A 20,751-nucleotide genomic window follows, 5' to 3' on the forward strand; every position below is an offset into this window, starting at 1 on the left:
ATATTACATTGTAGAGCAAAGAAAAATTATTAACAATATGACATTCTTGGACTTGGTGGTGTCTTTTGTTGGGATCCCTAAGCCTAAGTAATTTGTACAAAAGTAGATAAGAAATTGCCAGCATTTTAATATAAATAATTAATTTAAAAGTGTTTCAATTATATTTGTGCACATGTTTTATAAATCTACAATCTACATATAAATTCTAAAAATTAGGTTTACCTGTTTGTGGGTGTTAAAAAGTGAACTAATAACATAGAAAACTAGTAAAGAACCACACATAAAGACTTTATGAAAGGAAGATGTCATCTATAACATAGAACATATGATATTGTCTATGTGATTCTTTCACTGCTTTTTAATCTCACCTGCCTGGCTGCTCTGGGTATTTCTGTTTGCAGTAAGCCTCTAAAGACGCGTAGACTTTCTCTCTCAGAGCTTCCACCTCACCTGGGTTGGACAAACCTTTAGAGTCTGCAAACACACAAGAAGAAATAACCTGGGTTAGATCAGACCTCACTACAGTCAAAACGTCCTTTCCTCATTTTCTTACGTTCTTCTGAAGGTCGTGCCAAAAGTGGCTGTTGATTAAATAAATATTTATGTAAAAAAAAAAAAAATTGAAAATACATGGAAATCCTTTAGGTTTACACATATATACACAAACAAATATAGTTCAATTACATTTTGGGTTAATTTCATGATAAAACTCAAAATTGTCTCAATAATATTGTAGTCCTGTGTTTATTGTACTAAGTGGTAAATAATATTTATTATATAGACAAGAATATTGGTCTGCTGTTTGACCAATCAAATAATAGTGTGTAGTTGGATATTATTTCATGATATCAAACAAATACTAACATAAAATTTAATGGTGAATCTTTTCATTTAACAATTTATTGCATATTTTAAGTTTATGTATTAAAAAATTAAATACAATTTTTATTTATGTCTTTATTTAAACTATTATTGGATAGAGGGACGTTTGGCTCTCGAGCATTAAAGCCTTGTGGCCAAAAATATTATTACTAAAATAAGTGGTTCAATTTTTAACATTTTAAAATGAAATTGCAATGCAGGCTTCAAAAGAGCCTCAAAACTAAAATAACATAGAAAAGGACAATGAGTCGTGTCAACACGTTTTGTAATGATGCAGTGACAAACAAAGTTTAGCTAATTAAGCTAATAATAACTGGGTTGTATTTATTTACTTTTACAAAGCACTGTAATTTTCCTGGATAGTTAGGATGTGACTTCCACATTAAGCTTTAACCCTCTGAGCTCAATCCAAACCCGCTCGGCCCGGTCCGGGTTAGTCCAATTAAGGCTGCGCTAATTTAGGCTCAACAGAAAGACACTGGGAAACAAACACGTCATTGATGGAACATTTCTGCTCGACAAAGGACTGTACTTTTAATAATGGCTGGACTAGTTCGCATGGTGTGGGAAAGGAATGACTGAGGGCCCCTTTTAGCGTCATCCCCCCTCTACGCCCACAACCCTTTGCGCCCTCAGATAGTCCGAATCTCGCAAACCGCTAATTAACAGGAATCAGGCAGCAAAGCAAACCGAGGCCAGTGAACCTGGATGCGGCTGGAACAAAATGTTGAACATAAGGGGATCAGCGCGTCTGGGGTTAGCAGATCCACCGTGGCCCCTGGAGGGACCAGGGAGGCTCCAGTACTGAGCCATTTAACACCCTGACTCACATTAACAGGAAGCTTTGGTAAACATGGATGACATTTGGCTTGATAAGGTTTTGTGACACATGCCTCTGTAATAGGCTGAACCTCAAATCAGGAGGTTTTTTTCCCTATTTGACACAAACTTTACAGAAAAATACAAAAGTAAACAATATAGGAGCTCCCATATGGGTCAAAATGAAGAAAAAAGATATCTAGGGTCTAAAATTGTTAAACAACATAATATTTGGATGAATGGATGAACAGAATATATAGATCCATATATTTTTGCAGTTTTCTTTATGGAGGATTTACTTCTTTCAGTATTTATAGGTAACTAGAAATAAACTCTAACCTCCAAACCTATACATTCATCCATAAGAAATGACACAAGCTCTAGAGATGAACTGGTGTTGTGTCAGCATACAGGAGGACTTGGGAAAAAAAAAAATCAGAAATCTTATCTCTAGGCTGTCCTAGCCGAGAATACTATTTATCTTTATCCATCAAAGTAACTCCTGAAGAACTCTTTGGAGCACCACTGTGTTCTAAAAGTTTATAGAAAACTTGACAAGTGGAGGATGAAATGAAAATAATGTTTGCTTACACGGAAAACGAGCGGTGTACTTTCTGGGAAATAAGAAAGAGATGTTCTTTTGAAGGTACACAGTCTGAACTGAAATTTTTTTTTAAAAAAAGTGCTTCGATAAACCTTCAGAAAGTTGGTAAAACAATTCAAGAGCATGTTCAAATATCATAAAAACAGTCTGGCTTTTGGAAGCAAAACACAAAGAAATAATGGCAGACTCAAGACTTTTGGACAGCACTCAATATATGAATAAATACAGGGCTCCTGCGCCCTGTTATTACCCTCTTTAGAAGCATAACTGGGTTTTTTATGCTCCTCCTTTATAACCCTCACTTTGCAGACCTTTTTCAAAGCTCCTGCTGAAAGTGAAAGCTTGCTTATGATTGTCACCTGGGTTGAAAAGGACGATGGCTCGGAGGCAGCCCAGCTCAGTCTTATCCATCTGCATGTCTCTCATCTTTGACACCAGCTCTGTGAGCACCCTGAGCACAAGAAAAGACAGGAGCAAGATGAGAATATATATATAAAATAAAGGCAAATCTGTGGTTTTTCAAAGACCAGAACTCCAGTTCAGTTTTTTTTTTCTTGGCTACTGTTTTATGTCAAACAACCAAACAAGAACCAGAAAAGTTCACATCACAGAAAACCACTTGACTGTAATTGGTACATTTTTTTTTTTTACTGCTAACTTCATGTTAATTATCCAGACTGGTATATTAAAAATATGTTTTCAACCGCTAACCAGCTCACATCTGTTTAAAAATAAACGCACACGAACACGCTGCGAGGCACCGTTAGATGAGTGGAAAAGTTTACAACCCTACAGAGCAATTATATTTAGTTTGTGGTTTTCATGCAGAAAGAGCCGCAGAGTAAACACAAGCTGTAATCCAACACCAGCACACCCACTGTCTGTGTGTGACATCACAGGGTACTGTAGGTTTGCCCGAACTCCTCACCCCTCTCTGACTGGGTCACACCCTCGCCGTGCCGCCTGCTCTTATTTTCTCCTTTTCTTTCAGGCCCTCAGGATTGTTAAGTCAATTGTGACTCACTGCTAATTTAATTTGCACCGAGGAGGAACGACAGAGCCAAAAGAGAGAGAAAAAAAAAGAGACTAAAGTGTGTAAGTTAATCAGTCTCTTCATTTGTATGGGCAAAGAGAGAGAAAGGAGTTGATAAGGAAGCATAATCTGTGCTCTGGATCTTAATACTTGCCACAGTTAATGCAGAGATGGAAAATGTCCTGTGGCTCAACAACTGGCCTGTTGACAGCAGCTGTCTGTCCTCTGCTGGCTCCAGCTCACTGCTCATTTTCCTGATAAATAATCCCTAATGCTGATATGGATCGATAAAAAAAAAACTAAACGTCTGAACAACTCAGCAGATTAAACGCCGCCTTTCTGCAGCAAAGCATTGTCTTTTTGCAGAGCCCGACCGCGTCCAAGTTTCAACTGTCTGATCCAAACGGCTACCATCAAGTGACATAAAATCGTTTTGGATGTTCAAGAAAAACCCAGGAACCATCAGGCTTTTTTCCCACACTTGAATTTTTCAATGCAGTCATTTATTACATCCACAAAAGAAACCAATCTGCCCTACATAGAAATAATAATCTCCCCTTTGTTAATTCCTGAATTAACTGTGCTTAACCAAGTCTTTTGGACAGTTGAACATGGTTTGATTACAGCCAGACCTGTTGAGTCAAGAAATCAGATAAATATAACCAGTCTGACAACATGAAGTGGGTTAAATGATCTCATCAACTAACCAACAACCACGCTTTGCTAAACAGTTCTGTACAACTAAATGTTTTGCAACACAGTGATGTTTAAAAGTGCTAAAACACTCAATGTTTTCATCATCAATAATAAAATAAGTGAGTCAAATAACTCAGAGTAAATTAGGGCCGACAACACGACCTTGTGGAACACCACAGGTTTTAAATCAGTCTAGGTGGTGATTTGAAATTGAATTTTGCAAAAGAATAGCTCAACCAGACATGCCCACCCAATATTTTAATATTCAGATGAATATAGCATGATCTGTAGAGTCAAACGCTGAACATATGGTCATTCTGGCTGTAGATTTCTTTGCATCCCTACATATATTACAGACGGAGGAGCACTGACTCAGTAGAGTGGCTTTTCCAAAAAGTAGACCAAAATTTCTCCAAGATATTAAAGTCATCATCTAAATCTGTTGTAGGAGTTTTAGTACGTAATACAGTGGAGTTTAGACATGAGCCTACATTTTCTATGTGCTGGTGAATCAAAAATGTGTTAAAAAGGCCCAAAATCTATCAATTATTTGTAAATTCGAAAAATGATATATGTGTTGAAGTGGTTTCTGGGTTACTTGGGTTTCCATGGTATAGTTATAAAAACTAGTAATTTTTGACATGTTTTGGATTACAAGATTCCCTCAGGGAGTCAAACAGAATGAAATGAACCACCAGCACTTTTAAAGACAACAAGAGTCCACCAAGAGGTGTGCTCCATCTGAATTAAATCATCCATCAACAAGACTCCACCCCTAAAAATCTAACACGAGTACCTCATTAAAAAGAACAGCAGTAGGAATCAGCAGTGGTTTCGAGTTGAAGGCAAACCTTGATACAACAGGGATAAACTGAAAACAAAACTGCAGAAAAAGAAACTTATAAAAACGTAACGCACACAAGCTTTATTTAGTCACTCATGAGAATGGGACAAACTTTAAATTGTGCACACAGTTCTGAACAAAACTGTACTTTGCACAAAAAGATATGTTTTATCTAAACATCTCACTTTTACTCCACTGCAGTCGGCAGTTTTTGATGCCGACTGAAAGCTCTAGTCGTCTTAGCGATGATCTTACATGCTTAGCCTGGCTCTCCTTTGTACACTTCTCTAAATTCTTCTTGGCAGAAATGTTTGAAATAACTTAAACTGCGTGAATGATGTCTGTCAACAGCCTGGAATGTTTTTGTTTCTTTTGCTGTGTCACTCAATGATATTTAGAAGGTGTTCTAAAAGCTCAGTTGCGTTCTCATTTTAAAACGTTAACTCTTGTATTACATCGACCTACAGAGCATGTGGGTAAAGATCTTCACTTGGGCTAGGTTTTTATTTTTCTGGAGCTCTCTTTTCCTCGATCATGTGACCATGTGTTGTAGAGGAAGAGTTTTAGTTGGCAGTTGCATCGTGGCTGGATTTGTTGTCTTCCTGAATCAGTTTTCATTTCCACTTATTGACTACTATTCAAAGAGTTGGTTATCTGTTTAAGGAATGTGTTTTATTTGAGATAATTCTTCCTTCCCTGTTTGGATAAGACAGCTATGGATGTTGATTCTGCAGTCAGGAATGTATATATTTGAAACTTTTCCACTTCTATTACTTCTGCTCAAGTTGTGATGCAGCAGAACACATGCCATGGTCTCATGCGATATCTCAGACAGCCAGTCAGTTCTCTGCCACGCAATGTCAATAACAACCACCAGGGTGGTTCCTGCTATGCTCCAAACTTGGCTGTGACTGAACTTTGCATGGATTTTTTGACATTTTCTGAAGCAGCTCAGGGTTCTCTCTGAGAGCCCTGATGCACCCAGGTGTAAATATTTAATACAGTGGAGTTAATCAATAATTTCTGTGCTGCTTCACCCTCAGCGAAGCAACCCTGTGGTTTGCAGTCAATGTAATGTTTTCATTGAAGAACCAGAAATGTCATATGCTGTCAAAAAGATGAAATTACTTTACTCAAATGTACTTATAAAAGGCTGAAAACTTCACTTGGTTTTAAAAGCTAGTTAGCTGCACAGAAAGTGAAAAAATTCACCTTAAGTGAACTTAAATTCAGTCAAAATAATTCTTGGAACCAACAAACTTTAGTCATCACAAAGATGCATCTCAAAAATTTTAATCTCATTGAAAAGTTAATTTATACTAGTAATTCATTTCAAAAAGTGAGACACTTATTTTTTTTTAAAGATTATTCACACAGAGCGACACATTTTAAGCATTTGAAGATACTTTTGATGATCCTGCCCGTGGAAACTTCTGATTGGACCTCAAGCTATCCTCTCCTCTTTCCCCCCAGGCTCTGTGTGCAAATGAATTGCAAGCTTTGCTTCCATCAGAAAGATGACTTTGAACCATATATTATTATATTAAAAATATCTTTTAATTTCTGAAATGCTAAGATTTTGGATTTCACTAATTTTAGACAATATCGCTTTGTGCATAATGTGTCTTGGTTGACCCATTATGCAATTTCTCTAGATTTATAAACCAAAAAAGTAAGTCCAACTAACAGACTTTTTAGGAACTGAAAAATAGTAACATTGACCTGTCAAAGATGGCTCCCACTCCGGCACTATGGGCGCTGTTGCGATGCACGTGCAGCCCCGTCGCCAACAAAATCCCGTCCTTTACTGCGATGGAACGGTGCGAAAATGACGCAATGAGGAGTTCATTCCAACCTGAGATGAGGAGAGGGATCAAGGCAAAGGATAGTTTAAAAAAATACAAAGGAAAAGGTAAATCCAAGTACAAAAGTTCACACAGCGTTCAAGCAAAATTAAAACAACAAAGGCAGAATTCCAATGAATCAATTAAAGCCGAGCCGCAAAAACCCTGCAGCTCCCTCAAGCACAAGCATCAGGTTATCACTGAGACATTGGAATCATGCTTTCTAAGGAGACAAGCGTGTAAAAGGGATGAACTGCGCCTGCCATCACAATAAAGACAACAAGCTTGACGTGCCAAGGCAGGGGGTCTGACACGGGGGAGCGGCACAGACGAAAGACGCCGGCGGATGAGCGACAGGGTTCCTTTAACTGTTCTGCCTGGCAACAACTCGCCTCTTCTCCCTACAGTTGAGTTTGGCCATGAGAGGAGCCGTGATGCTTTTATCTGTGATACAGCAGAACTAAAGTGGTTATTTATAGAAAACCTGGGAGACGAGAAGAGACGAGCTCTGCAGAATAATATCTCACTCCAGTTTGGTGAAGTCTCTGCATCGTTATATGTGCGAAGGCTTGAGGAGCAAACATGGGAGGAGGGGATTTTTTTTTTCCGCCCGTTCGTTTTCTTATGGATGGAGAGATAACATAATGGTGTAATTTGGAGTGACAGGCAAAGAATGAAGGCAATGTGTTGCCATCTTACTTGTGACGTTGGCAAATGTAGCTGAAGTGACAGATGATTCACTCTGTACTCCACGTAGCATCATCACTAATACTTAGCAGCTAGCTTATGTCATTTTCCACAAGATGCAAATGGCAACTGGAGGCCTGTCTCTTGATTTAGGTCACACAATCTGGGTTGGTAGAAACAGCTTTTAGCCCGCTTGAATAGGGATGCACTGAGTTAGAGCTATTGTCTTCTGTATCTATTTCTTAGGTTTTCTTAAAATCACACCAACAGAATAATAATAACTTTCAACCCAAAAAATAAAGAAACTCCAAGCCAAACAGAGCATTTCAAAATTTCCCAGTTGAGAACCATAATCTCACACTTGAATCTAATCTTGGACCCTTTGCACTTGGTTGTAATGGGCTCCAGTGATTGGATGAAGACTACAACTTGAAGATACAAACTGTACCCCGTCATGTGCGACAAGTAAGTCCAAGGTTCCTGAACCAGAGACGCTCCTCTCCAAGAATATGCCATGAGATTCTGTCTCTGAACACCACAACAAGATAGACGAGAACTGAGAGTTTGGACAGAGTCCAACTCACAGTGAAGTTCTAGTTTGCTGAGAATGTGGGAACAGCTTCTGATTTAATAATATTAGGACCAAATAGCTCTTAAAAGATAATGCATACCGTTCACAGATCAGTAAAGATCACCCCACACCTCCTGTCAGTTGTGAATTTCCCTGAATCAGCATCCAGGCTTAATGCAGATTGGAATTATTTTGTGCTGCTCGATGCACATTCCACATCTATCAAAGATCATTGTGGAAGCAAATTGCCACCATTTTTTCGTTAGAGTCTGAGCAACGTCCCACATTGATTTAGCTGTATATTTCATCATCATGTTGGTCATTCTGTGTGTAAGATCGACTGTCAAATTGGCCTCTTGCCCAATGACCCTGGAGATAGGCAACACCCCTACTGCAATATTGCACAATAAACCAGGGAGGTTCATCTAAATATCACAGCTATTGTTGGCAAAAATAGTAATATTTAAAGGAAATACAATTCACCACAGTCTGTCATATTTTTTTTTTTGAACTCCTGAACTCGTGCTAACATACCTGCTCGTAGCAGGATGACCTGGTCGTCCAGCGGCAGCTCCGAGAAGTGGGGAATCCTCTTGGCCCACTCCACCAGAGTAAAAAGCTGTTTGTCTGCTGCCTGACAGATATTTGTCACTGGGTCGTTGGGCTGCAGGAAAGCACACACACACGAGAAGAAGCACAAGCACAATGAATAGGTGTCATTTTGTGTGTGTGTGTTTTTGTTACTTTAGTGTGTTTTGGCCCAGAGCCTGATCTCGGGATACCTGTGAGCTACAAATCACCGTGCCTTTACACACATAATGACGGCAACATGAGTGCTACGCTGGGAGTGATAGCCTGTCAAAAGGAAGGCAAGCAGGAAGACAAAACAAACAGTGATTCTGTCCCAGCTTGTGGAGGAAATACCTGCAGAGAGCTGCTGGTGAAAAAACAAGCTTTGCTGAGCGCGCTCCATCTTTGGGGAGCTTTTAGCTGAAACACTATTGGAGAAGTAGAAGAGCTCAAGAGGGCCTTCGAGAGGCTCAACTGACACTTTACTACTAAACAACTCAGAGGGAGCTTTATTGCCAACCAGAAGGGGACTGTAAAATGTGCAACCTAAATTATGTGCATAACTCATACATATCTACCCCTAGTTATTCACCTAAAAGAGGTTTCCAAGATCTCTTGTTTTACCCCATATAAAAAAAAACAAATAAATTCAGGAACGGTGCCTATTTTAGTTTTTCCAGTGATTTAGGAGCTCAGAAGATTAACTAGAGTGTAATTATTAATGTGTGTTAAATGATAAAACTAAGCTCCCAGGATTGCGTTGTCTGTTACTGGATTGAGCTTACGGTGCCAAGAACAAGAACACTGATTAGTTTCTCTTTCTGATAAATAGTGCAGATGAACCAGAATAAAAGCCAGAATAAATTACTGATTTGACTTTATGGGTGTTCCACAGGCCTTGAGGAGATGTGATCATAAAAGCAGTAAAACAGAAAGATCTTACAGCTCTTAGAAAATGGGTTTTAAAGCCTGTCATCTCTTTCAGTCCCAAAACGTAACATTTGCAGTAATGTTGCTTAATCAAATGTCGCAGTGCACAGAATTTTCTAATTATGTCTAAAAATTTGGTCCTCTTTTTATTTAGGTCTACAATGGGTTCATGTTAGTAATTTATATTCACTAACAATATGAATAAAGGTCATGTCAATGGCATCCTAAGTATAGAAATTATAGAGCATTAAACTTTCATAAGTTTTAAACACAAGATCAATTTTCCTACAAGTAAAAAAAAACTTCAGAATTAAACAGGTGTACATGTCAGCATTTTGTCAAGGAGACCTAAACTACCCACCTCAAATGAAAGGAAATTTCTAACTTCACCTCAAGTCAGTAACTAAATGTTTGAAACTCAAACACTGGTAGATCCAACAGGCCAATGAATCCAAACATACACAGGTGTTATAAACATGTCTGACAGAATTGCCAATAACACTTTATTTGACTAGGTGTGCATAAGACTGACATGACACTGTCATAAACATGAAGGAGTCTTTATGAATGTCTATGACTGTTGTTATGAAGTGTCATTCGGCAAATAATGATACTTTTAATGCAAAGTTGCTCTAAAAGTTGCATTGAAAGTCCATTAAAACTGCCAACTTTGCATTAAAGTGTAATTATTTACAAAATAATAACAGGTGTTGATAGCGGATGGAAGTATTTTGAGCTTATTTTGCTTAAAGAAAATCTGCAGTAAATTCAAAATGTGTGCTCCCACTACTGGTTTCAAAATATAATTCGTGCCCTTAATGATTAAATATAACCCTATACTGCCATTTTTAACACATTTTATTTTCAATGACACTTGGAAACTTTTTTAACCAGAAAGTACTCAGCATCCTAGAACTCTTAGAGAACATTTCAGCTACCTAAGGTCATGGAAACATTTCTTTTTGAAGAAGAAAAAAAGAAAATTGTTCTTGTTTGCACCAAACCAACATCAAATACAGCTTCTCATACGGTGTTCCTGTGCTTTAGATTCAGAGGTACAATATCACGGTCCAATGGGAATCGCCGCAGAATACTAATGCAACACATGCATACTGTATGACTACTTTGCTAAGATGAAACTCCGTTTGGACATCCAGAACAATACTGTCAGTCTTTGACAAGAAGTTTACCATCATCCCAGGAGTCCAAACCACTGATATGCACATGTATAAACAGGCACACTTGTCTTTTTTTTGCATAAAATTAAGTCTAGTAAATATTCTTAAATGACGAGTCCCCGTGTGAACTCGCAGTCTGCTGAATAGAGTCAGTAACTTCTCCCCGACTTCCTAAACCAAATCCCACAGATCGATGCTAAAAGCTGGGAAGATCCTGACATCAACTGCTGCTCTCTAGAGAAGATTAGTTCAAGATGAAGGAGAAAACTCGAATCCTCTGTTCTTAATGTGCAGGCCAAAGGCGACCCAGTCCTCTTTTCCCCGTTCCACCCCAAACAGTCTAAGATTTGTGATGCCTGCAGAGCATTGCAGATGTCTATCTGAGATGAATTTGTGTATGTATATATATATATAGAGAGAGAGAATTTAAACCAGAAACAAAGCTTGAACTGTTCTTGAAAGTAAAAGTTGTCTTATTTTCCCAGTGGGGCCACAGAGACAACTGGCGTCTTATGAATATTTCAGCATCTGATCTCCGTGGGAAACGATGGACGGCGCAGCTCTGAGCGACAGTTTTTGAGAGCTGCGTTTCCTCTCAGAAACACAAACAGATTGAGCTAATTCCTTCCAAAGGGCAGGCTGGGCGAAAAACAAAGAAAAAACAAAAAAAGGAGTAGAAGGGGGGCTCCGATGTGTGCCACCATCATGCCACCAACCCCCAGTCTCCTCCTCTTCTTCAATAGAATAAGAGTCCCGGGATTCTTGTTAGACACTACGGGTCTCATGAATGTTGTATGGATATCTTAGCCGTGTTTACACTGACCTTGTTTCTTTGCCTCCGTCGGAGGAGATGACAGGGGAGAGGAGCTTACACTTTCCTGAGACAATTTACGAGCATCGCGTTACTGTACTTACTGCTCGGGTCATGGAACAGTATTTGGGATGTTATCAGTCTGCAGGAAAAGAATCTGCACTGAGCTGTGCCACTGTAACTGTAACTGTAACCTCACTGTATGGAAACACTTGACTGGAACTGCAGCCTGCCAAAAGTCCGAAGTGAAGGAGGAATTTGTGTGAAAGATATTTTCCCTGTGACCATAAACTGGCTGTGTTTGTTCTAGGCGAATCGAAGGATTTACAGCACACATGCGCTTCATCACCATCATCCCCACTACTTAAGAGAATTGCCAGGCTTGCATACTGTCCTATGAAATTTTCATCACTTGTGGAAGGGTGGAGAAAGATTTCCCTCTCAATTTTTCATTATTCCACTTGAACCAGACTTCACCAGTGTGACAAGAGGGAAAACTGAGCTGCAATGAAGATTGGTATGAAAAAAAAATAGCTCATGTGCCATTTTTTTTTATTTAAGGGCCATTGTTCTGTTAAAGAATGAAGTCTTTTAAACTGTCTAACATATTTTGTTAGATCATTTCTCTATAGTGGTCCATTTATCTCCCATTAACTCTGACCAGCTTCTCTCCCTCTTCTGAGGAAAAGCCTGGAAAAAGCATAATGCTGCCAACACCATATTTGCCCATTTTTGTCATGATTTTATTGATATTTACAAGTGGATGAATGTAAGAACATTCAGAAACTATGTGTTAATCTATTACATAAAATCCTGAAAAAAAGTCATGTTTTGGGTTGTTTTATGACAAACTGTGAAAGATTGCTAAGGGAATTAATGTTTTTGAGAGGTGCTTTTAAAAAACACTTCTGTATTATCCTTTAAATAAATGTGTGTACTGTAAGTATTACAAAGTCACAGCCTTGAAATATCAAAAATACCAAAAAATAAAAATAAGAGCCTCAGGTAGGACAGCGAATGATAGCTTTGTTTCCGTCTGCTGAGGAAGAGATCTCTCCTCTCCTCTCCTAGTGAAGGCATATTACTAACGCCTCTTTAACTCCTGTTCTAGGTCACCATGAGATAAACACACTTTCATTCAGCCAGACCAGACCCCAGCCATTAGACAGTGGCAGCAGCCTATTCACGGGGTACACCCATAACCCGGGCCCTGTGATTAATTATAGCACGGGGCAGCGACTCTCAATGGACACCGGCAGGGGGGGTTGGACGCGGACGTTATTCGGAAAGAAAGGGAAGCCCTGCTGGTCGGGCCGCCTGAATGCTGAAACTGTGCCAAAATTGTCGGCTCTACTTTAGTGAAAGGGTCAGCGCCCCCAAATCAGAGAAACAAAAATCAGGCTGTTTTCCTTGCCACCGTTACTTCCATGTTGTTAGCAGAGACATTGCATAACACATTGACAGGAGGATAACCTTGAACTAATGCAAAATGCTATGGTTTCATGCTGTTAAGCAATGCAATACAGATTATTGATGCTGTTTTTATTAAAATACAAAAACGCAACTACTTTTGCAGCTACAATGTCACATAATACTCAGAATTATATTATTGATTTATATGAATTTCCAAGAACAGATGCACATAAACAGTGAGTGAAACACAGAAACTAACAATGTGTGTAATGCAGAGTTAGCTATATTTAAAACCAAGGCTTAAGTCCTAATCCAGCCTCAAGTGCTGAGATGAAACTAAACACCAGAGTAAGCAGGCTATTTTTAAAGACATTAAGATTTATGAAATGTAAATAATGATGGAGGGAAGAAAAAAATATAAACACTAACTAAATTTGGTTAGAGTGGTGCTCCAGTATTCATGGGGGTTAAGTAGCACAATAGCTAAAAACTGAATATGCCAGCCAGTAAAGTGTTAGGTAGCATTGCACCTTTAGATTTAATGCTTTATGGACAAATCTGGGTTTCTTATGTAAATAGGTTTTCCACAGAAAAACTGGTGAATAGGTGAATCTGTGAATGTGGAACTTCTTAAGTAGCCTAAAAAGAATATTGTGCAGAGATTAATATACTCTGCTTTTGTTAAAAATGTGACATTAGGAGTCTAAGTGGACATGATTAATAACAGGGGGAGCATTATAGTGAAAACTTGCCATTTCTTATTAAAGTGTAATATCAAATAATCCCATAGGAATTTGTTTAAACTTAAAAAGTATATGCAACTTCTAGTTCTGGACAGCTTGCAAAAGTTTCTTTTATCTGTTCAGAAGTCCTCTTGTGTTGGCGCTGGGCAGGCAACAAACGCCGAGGGAGCCAGCATGACTGAGCGCAGACACACTCAGTGCATTACTGAGTCTTCACTGCCAGGCGCTCCCTCCTGAATCCTAACTCCTCCTCTTTCTCCCTTATGTCAACACTCATCTCCTACATTTCCATCTCACCCCCCAAAATAGTTCTCATTTACTCTCATAACATCCCTCACATTTCTACCTTTACTTCACAGGACATTTCCCTCCCTTCTGAAGCAGATAATTCCCAGAAGCCCTCCATGCCTCCCTCCCGCCTTCGGGTCCTTTGGTAAGCTGCAGCGCAGCTCCTCTGCTTCCCATGTTGCAACAGAATTCCAGAAAAAGCAGAGGCTTATGTGGGATGCTTTCAGGAACAGTCTGTCTGTTGCAATATTCATCACTCTTTAGTCTCCTCTGTGTCAGAGGCGGCCCAACTGATACTGGGAGCAGGAAGAATGAAACTCGCAGCTGAGTAAAGAAAGTGAACAGCTAAACCTGCGTTCTAAAGCAACCACATCCAACACCAGATAAAAAAAAAAAAACTAAAACAAAAACAAACACATTTGTAGCATATGAAATATTAACTATATACAAGTAACTTTGCCAAAAAAAGCTATTTTCTCTCCTAAGTTTACTCGTTTTGCACTTAGTACAAGGCAAAACTAAAAAAGATCAGAACTATAAAAAGAAGAAATATTTTTTGAACATTTTGCCACAGATGGAAAGCTCTAGATGATTCTAAAATACAAGTTACATCTTCAAGTTCATGCAGAATAGGATAAAATTATGGCATTGTATAGAATCTATCATTATTTTTCACAGGCATGTGGGCTTAGAAATGCTTCTGTTTAAAGACTTTTACAAATATCCCTTATACTGTTTGCGTGGTTAAAAGAACTTAATGAAATATCAGATAAAGTGGCAGGACAGCATTATTATTCCAGAGTATAATATTATAATGTCCCTCCCCCACTTGTTGCTCTGCACTGTTGGTCATCTGGTTGAAAGAAGGACAGTCCACTGTTTCTGTGCTTCATCAGAAAGACAAATCCATACAGATAGTGTGAAAACTGAAGGGACACCACCCATAATGTGGCTTTGAAACTACAGTCTGGGTCACCGAAACTCACTGAATTAAAAATAAAAGCAGAAATATCTAAATGGTCCAATAACAGCGGACATGATTCATCAAATGGGTTAAAATTTATAAAAAACTCATTACATTGATTCTCAAGTTGTGGCATAAATAGACGTCAATGTTCAGGCTACTACTTGAGTGGTACTCATTAAATATTTGGGCCTCAACTATTCCCCAGATGAATACAAACAAAATTGGCTAATGTAAAGATAACAAGCTCGATGGCCAAAAAGATGAGTAATTTGGCCTTGTTGATAATTGCTTCAAAAACAAACTCCTCAAAAAAGAAATGAAGAGGGGACAATTTTAAGAATCCCTGCCATTAGAAACTAAAATAGACATACAGAGAACCAGGAAGTGCCACTGACAACTTAATTTGTGTCACATTTACCCCTGAAGTCAGAAACTAGATGTTGAAATAAGACCTAATCTAACTTAAGCAAGCAAGATCAAAAGGAAAACCATTAGAACATTTTATTCAGTGACCAGGCTACTTACTTTTAGCAATGGGAGCTAATAGCAGCACATCTCTTGACATTTTATACATGTTCACAAACAGAAGCTGCTACATGTATTTATGTGTGGGGATGATTTATTCTTATACAAACTTCCAGAAATGCAAATAAACTGTTTCTTACTGCAGATGGCAGCCTCTCTAAGGTCAGGATTAGTGACAAACATCCATCGTTGACTTGCTTTATTTTTTTTCAACTTGGAAGTTGGACATTTTGACATAAATCAAAAGAAAAAAAGCTCAAGTGCTGTTGTAACGCCGTTTTAAAAAGCATTACAACATTGCTTTTTTTGTGGTGAAACTACTAAGTTTTCCAAGATTCACCACACTAAACCACAAGTTTAGTGTGGTGAACACTAAACCACCACACTAAACCACCACTAAACTTGTGGTTTAGTGTGGTGAATCTTGGAAAACGTAGTAGTTAATAAGTTGGCTATCTGATAATTGCTCCTGGAGGAGACTGCAGAGAGAATACAGAACAAGAATCCAGAATCTGATACCCGTACCTCGGACAAGCAGCTTCATGATGGCTAAAACTTTCCATAGGAATAAACTCCATGCAGGAGTCTCTGCAGAAGTACAGGAACGAGTTGCTCCTCTCTCAATTCTTCACCTCTTAGACTCAGCCAGAGTTTCTACTTCAGCTACTGTACTTTTCTCTGCTTTATTGAGTGACTTCTCAGTGCAGACAGAAAGTGCCTAGAGGAGACATTGAAATGCAGCTTTTACCTCCTGCACTGCAAAGTCTACAGGAGCTGCACACATTACAATTTATTTCACTAAATTTGTAGAAAAATATGGTAATAAAACAGCGCACAACTAATATGGTTCCGGATTAAACTAGTTTTTGTTCTGGCTCAAGAATGCAGAACAATACTGCAGAATATTCTGCACAATAAAAACCAATATGAGCTTTAGCGAGTGTTTATTCTATATTCTGAAACAAAACAACAAGCAAGTATTGAATATTACTTTACTCTAACTGATTATATGCTGTTGTAGCTTTGTGAAAACATGCTACCCTCTGATTTTAGTTAAAAATAAACAAATTGCACTTTTGCTTGAAAGTTTTGTGAAAATATAGTAAAATTGTGCTATTTTTTAATCAAGTTGATCATTCTCTGAGAATCTCATTATGTGAAAACACAGAAAAATAAAACGGAAGAAGATTGAACTTTAACAGCTGTTTAGTTACTCTATCATTAAAGATTTGTCTTATTTCACCTATTTAGTTTTGCTAATAAGCTGGAAGCTTTTTTCATTTTACCAGTACTATATTAGTAACAAAAACACACAATCTGAAATCTAAATTTAGGGGGATTAAACAAGCAGAAGTAGAGAATAGTGGCCATTTCCAGCAGTAGGCCTGACGTGTTGGAAAAAGACACAGTTTGTTATCAGAGGAGAATCTGCGCTCACCGAGTTGGACGGCATCCCCAGGTTGGTCTCGATGTAGGTCTCGGTTTTGGGCTCCACCGCCTCCTCGGCCTCCAGGATCTTCTCCACGGGCATGTCCTCGTTCACGCAGCTGGTGGACTCCACCTCGTTCTCGTTCTTGTCCTTGGCTCTCTGGCGCTCCTCCTGGACGGCTGCATGTAACAAAACTGATTCCGTTCACTACTGCTGTTTACTGCTGACGTCAGCACCCACCCGACATGTTTTCAGTTGACGTAGCTGAACACCGTTTAGCTCCCGCATGAAACAGCTGACAGGTATTTGCAAAGCCAAACTTTTGATTAAAGCTGAGAGTTTTTGTCAAGTTCAACCAACAGTCTTTTTTTTTAAAGTGTGCATTGACTTTAAAGGGGACCTTGGTCCTATAAAAGGATCAACAAAGCAGTGAAGAAACGTTCAGGGACTCCTTCCAGTTTCCACATCAAAGCAACCTGTTTTCCTCTGCTGTGCTCAATGACAAACAGCTATAGCCTTCTCCATACAAGTCCTTCATTCACACATAAATAATGCAAGGACTTTCACTTCTCCCTTACACCACAAATACAGTGCCTTTCAGCAGTATTCATATCACTTAACCGCGTCAAATTCCGACATATTTTTCTTAAGAGTTTCTGCACCGACTAACACAAAGTAACTGATTCACAGTTTTCACATTATTTGAAAAAAAAAATGACAATCTGAAAAGTGTGGCATGCACTTGTTTTTAGACACCGAGTCAATCCCCTGCAGGACAACCTTTTGCTTTGGTTACAGCTGTAAATGTCATGGGGCGTGTCTCTACCAGATTTGTAAATACTGACATTTATGCCTTTTTTTTAACTTAAACTGGAAGGACAGACTCTGTAAAACATCAATTCTTACGTTTTGCAACAGATTCTTAATTAGATTTAGGTCTGGCCCTTCTAACACATGATAATGTATTGATTAGATATTCCATTGAAACTCTAGTTGCATGTTTGTTTTTATTGCTGCCTAAAACACGTTTTCTTCAAGGATTGTTTTAGATTTAGCTCCTCCACCCATTTTCAAATCAACTTTAACTCTTGCACAGTATGATGCTGCCATTCCCATGTATCAGCATAGTGATGTTTTTTTTTTTCTAAGAATGATCAGTTGTTTTAGTTTACTGTTCATTTCATTTTTTGTTTGTCAGATAAAATAGCATTTTGAAGATTTTGGCTGCAATGTGATCAAATGCAACAAAGTTCAGAAAGTTTTAGGAATATAAATACTTTTCCAGGATCCTATAAGTCCTTTCTCTTTTTCTTTAACCGCATAAAAACAATAAAAAGCTGGAGTAGAAATCAATGAGGACTTTGTCGTGCATAAAAAAAAAGAGATATAAAGAAAACTGTTGATTTTGTCATCTCATTGACTCGGAGACAGGAAATGATTTTGTTGCTGGGCAGACAGACAGGCTCATAGCTGAGGCGGGAGAAACCGCATGTCCACCCTCGAGTGAAAAAGAAAAAAAAAATCAGTACGAGTATGTTTTTGCCTTTTCAGAAGGCTGTAATTTATTTAATCCGAGGCACCGCATATAAACGTTTAAACGAATTGTGGCTTTTAATTTCAATTGCGAATTAATAGAGCTTTTTTTTGTTAAGTGTTACATAAAGGGAGGTTTTTAGAAAGCTAATGTGAGCATCCAGGTCTGCACACACCCTTAAGACACACACATTACACACTGGGTGTGCAGGACGGCCTGTCTTCTTAAGTTTTCCCTGCTCTGGTTTCCATTTCAGGTTGAGAACTGGAGAGGCCTCGGCCTTGTTGTGAGGGAAAGGGAAGCAGAGGTTGTCAGAGGAGAAGGAGAAAGGGGCCCCAGTTTTGGAGAAACGGCTGTCTGGCAGTGGAGGTCAGCCCAAGGGTAGAATACTTGTGTTGGAGTCACACAGAGGTGAGGAGGGCTGAAATCATGTTAGCTTTATTCTCCCCTCTTCCCTCCTCCTCTGCTGTCCTGACTGGGAGCGCATAAATTCATTTAATCCTGTTTTTCTGTGGATTCGCTTAGCCTTTTGGGCTACTGCTGCTGCCTTGTTCGCTAACCACAGCCCTCGGGGTGCGGGGGAAAGGCGGTGGGGTGGGGGGAGGAGTGGCGGTGAGCGGGGAGTGAGGCAAGAGGTAGTAAACGATAATATCCTTGAAAGAAGTATGGAGCCCAACAATGACATAAACAAAAGCGTGAGGGAGGGGACAGGGGGCCAGGATAAGGTCAAGAAAAATGGAGAGAAATCTAAAATACTTTCTTTGAGCTAAACAAGCCCTAAATAAAGCTGCACTGATACAACACAATCATCGGTTTTTCTGCTTAGTTTCACACATGCCTTTAAAATAGGCCTTATTTTTAACAAATGTGTAAGTATTTTTGTCTAGTTTTTAGCACTAAAAACTAGACAAAGTATGAGACAGTATGATGCTGCCATTCCCATGTATCAGCATTTCAAGTGTACAAATATCTTTGCACACTTGAAATGAAACTAACTTACAAGTAACTTTTCAGAAAGATATAGGAGCTTATTTTAAGTTAATAATCCCTGATGGAAAAAGCACTAGCTCCAATAGTGGATTAGTTCACTTATAAAAATACACTTTTCCCATAGTATATGTGAAATAATCTACCGGTGGAACTAGTAATTTTTCGTCGAAATTAAGGAATTATTGACTTAAAGCAAGATCCTATGTAAAAATGATTTAGTTCTTAGTTGTGTCTCAAATAATCTGTTTTAAAAAAAAAAAACTATTGAAATTGTAAAACAATTGTAACACCTGCATATATCCCAATTTTTATCCAGCCTTACTGTGGATCAAATTCATATGGAGCCATTATGAAAACTGTGAACAATTCCATCTGGGGGCTATTTGTCAGAAAAACTCTTACCCGCATGGATCCAACACGTAACTCTTGGGAAGGTAGCTGGAAAATTGCAGTAAAAAGAGAGTTCTTTTTATTTTGATATTTTACTTTCGATAACCATGTGTTGTTTTCCTTCCAAAACTATCTTTGTGTTGGTTTATCACATAAAATCACAATAAAATACAGTGGAGTTTATGATTTTAATGTGGCAAAATGTAAAAATTTGCAAGGCACTGTAATCTGCACTCTCCATTTAAAAACCTCTTTAACACAATGGAAAGATGAATTGATTTATTTGCTCAATGTGAGAAGGAGAGCTTAACAGCACTGCTGAGAGCACAAATATTTTTAACACCTTCATGGAGTGTTAAAATCCACACCTCGCTGCCTGTTTTTCTTCCCCTCACATAACAAAACTCTCCTGGTTCCAAGGCCCACTGTGGCCCGATCTCTGCCGTCTCCACAGTGAGGCTCAAATCTGATCGACCACCTCTGGGTTTAATCAAAGCTGTTCGCTGGGCAAGAGGGACAGGAGAGAGCAAAACGTCATCATCAAATTCCCGGGAGTTTTCTTTGTTCAGAAGATGCAACAGTGACTTGCAAAAATTACCATGGCGACAAATTTTGTTTTTATATGAGCAAGGTCTGATTCAAGGATAAATGTTTGCAGTTTTACTTTGATTTGCTTGTTCACTTGTGGTATGAGCAGGGATCAATGGTCCAAATTTATATCCACATAAACTGATGGATTTTGTGTCAGAAATGAGGGAAAAAGTGTTAACTGCTAGCTAATTCATAAAAACTATCAATTATAAATCTGCTGAACAATTGATAATATTAACCTGCTTATGTTTTTAGAAGTATATATAATTAATTAAATAAAGACTCTTTATCATGTGTGTGACTAAATCACTAACTCGTTTTGAGAAACAGGAAAAAGCCTTTGCATGGCATACATATTATTGCTAGTACCCTGAACAATACTTTTAAAATAAATGTAGCTATATAATTTTTT

The 20,751-nt window shown here is 38.5% G+C and overlaps 1 protein-coding gene across 4 annotated transcripts in view; it reads right to left on the minus strand.

Moving 5' to 3' along the window:
* rxraa (retinoid X receptor, alpha a) overlaps positions 1 to 20,751 on the minus strand; it is a 124,002-nt gene that overhangs the window by 6,184 nt on the left and 97,067 nt on the right. For 2 of the 4 annotated variants that reach the window (XM_028025429.1, XM_028025430.1), the window contains exons 6-10: positions 16,844 to 17,028; positions 8,515 to 8,644; positions 6,601 to 6,733; positions 2,665 to 2,756; positions 369 to 474 (exon numbers count right to left, since the gene is read on the minus strand). In XM_028025429.1, coding sequence (XP_027881230.1) covers positions 369 to 474; positions 2,665 to 2,756; positions 6,601 to 6,733; positions 8,515 to 8,644; positions 16,844 to 17,028 — 646 coding nt within the window. The remainder of the gene's footprint in view (positions 1 to 368; positions 475 to 2,664; positions 2,757 to 6,600; positions 6,734 to 8,514; positions 8,645 to 16,843; positions 17,029 to 20,751) is intronic. The other 2 variants (XM_028025432.1, XM_028025431.1) reach the window with 1 other exon arrangement.

Source organism: Xiphophorus couchianus, chromosome 8 (assembly GCF_001444195.1).
Source record: "Xiphophorus couchianus chromosome 8, X_couchianus-1.0, whole genome shotgun sequence".
In the NCBI taxonomy this organism is placed as follows: domain Eukaryota; kingdom Metazoa; phylum Chordata; class Actinopteri; order Cyprinodontiformes; family Poeciliidae; genus Xiphophorus; species Xiphophorus couchianus.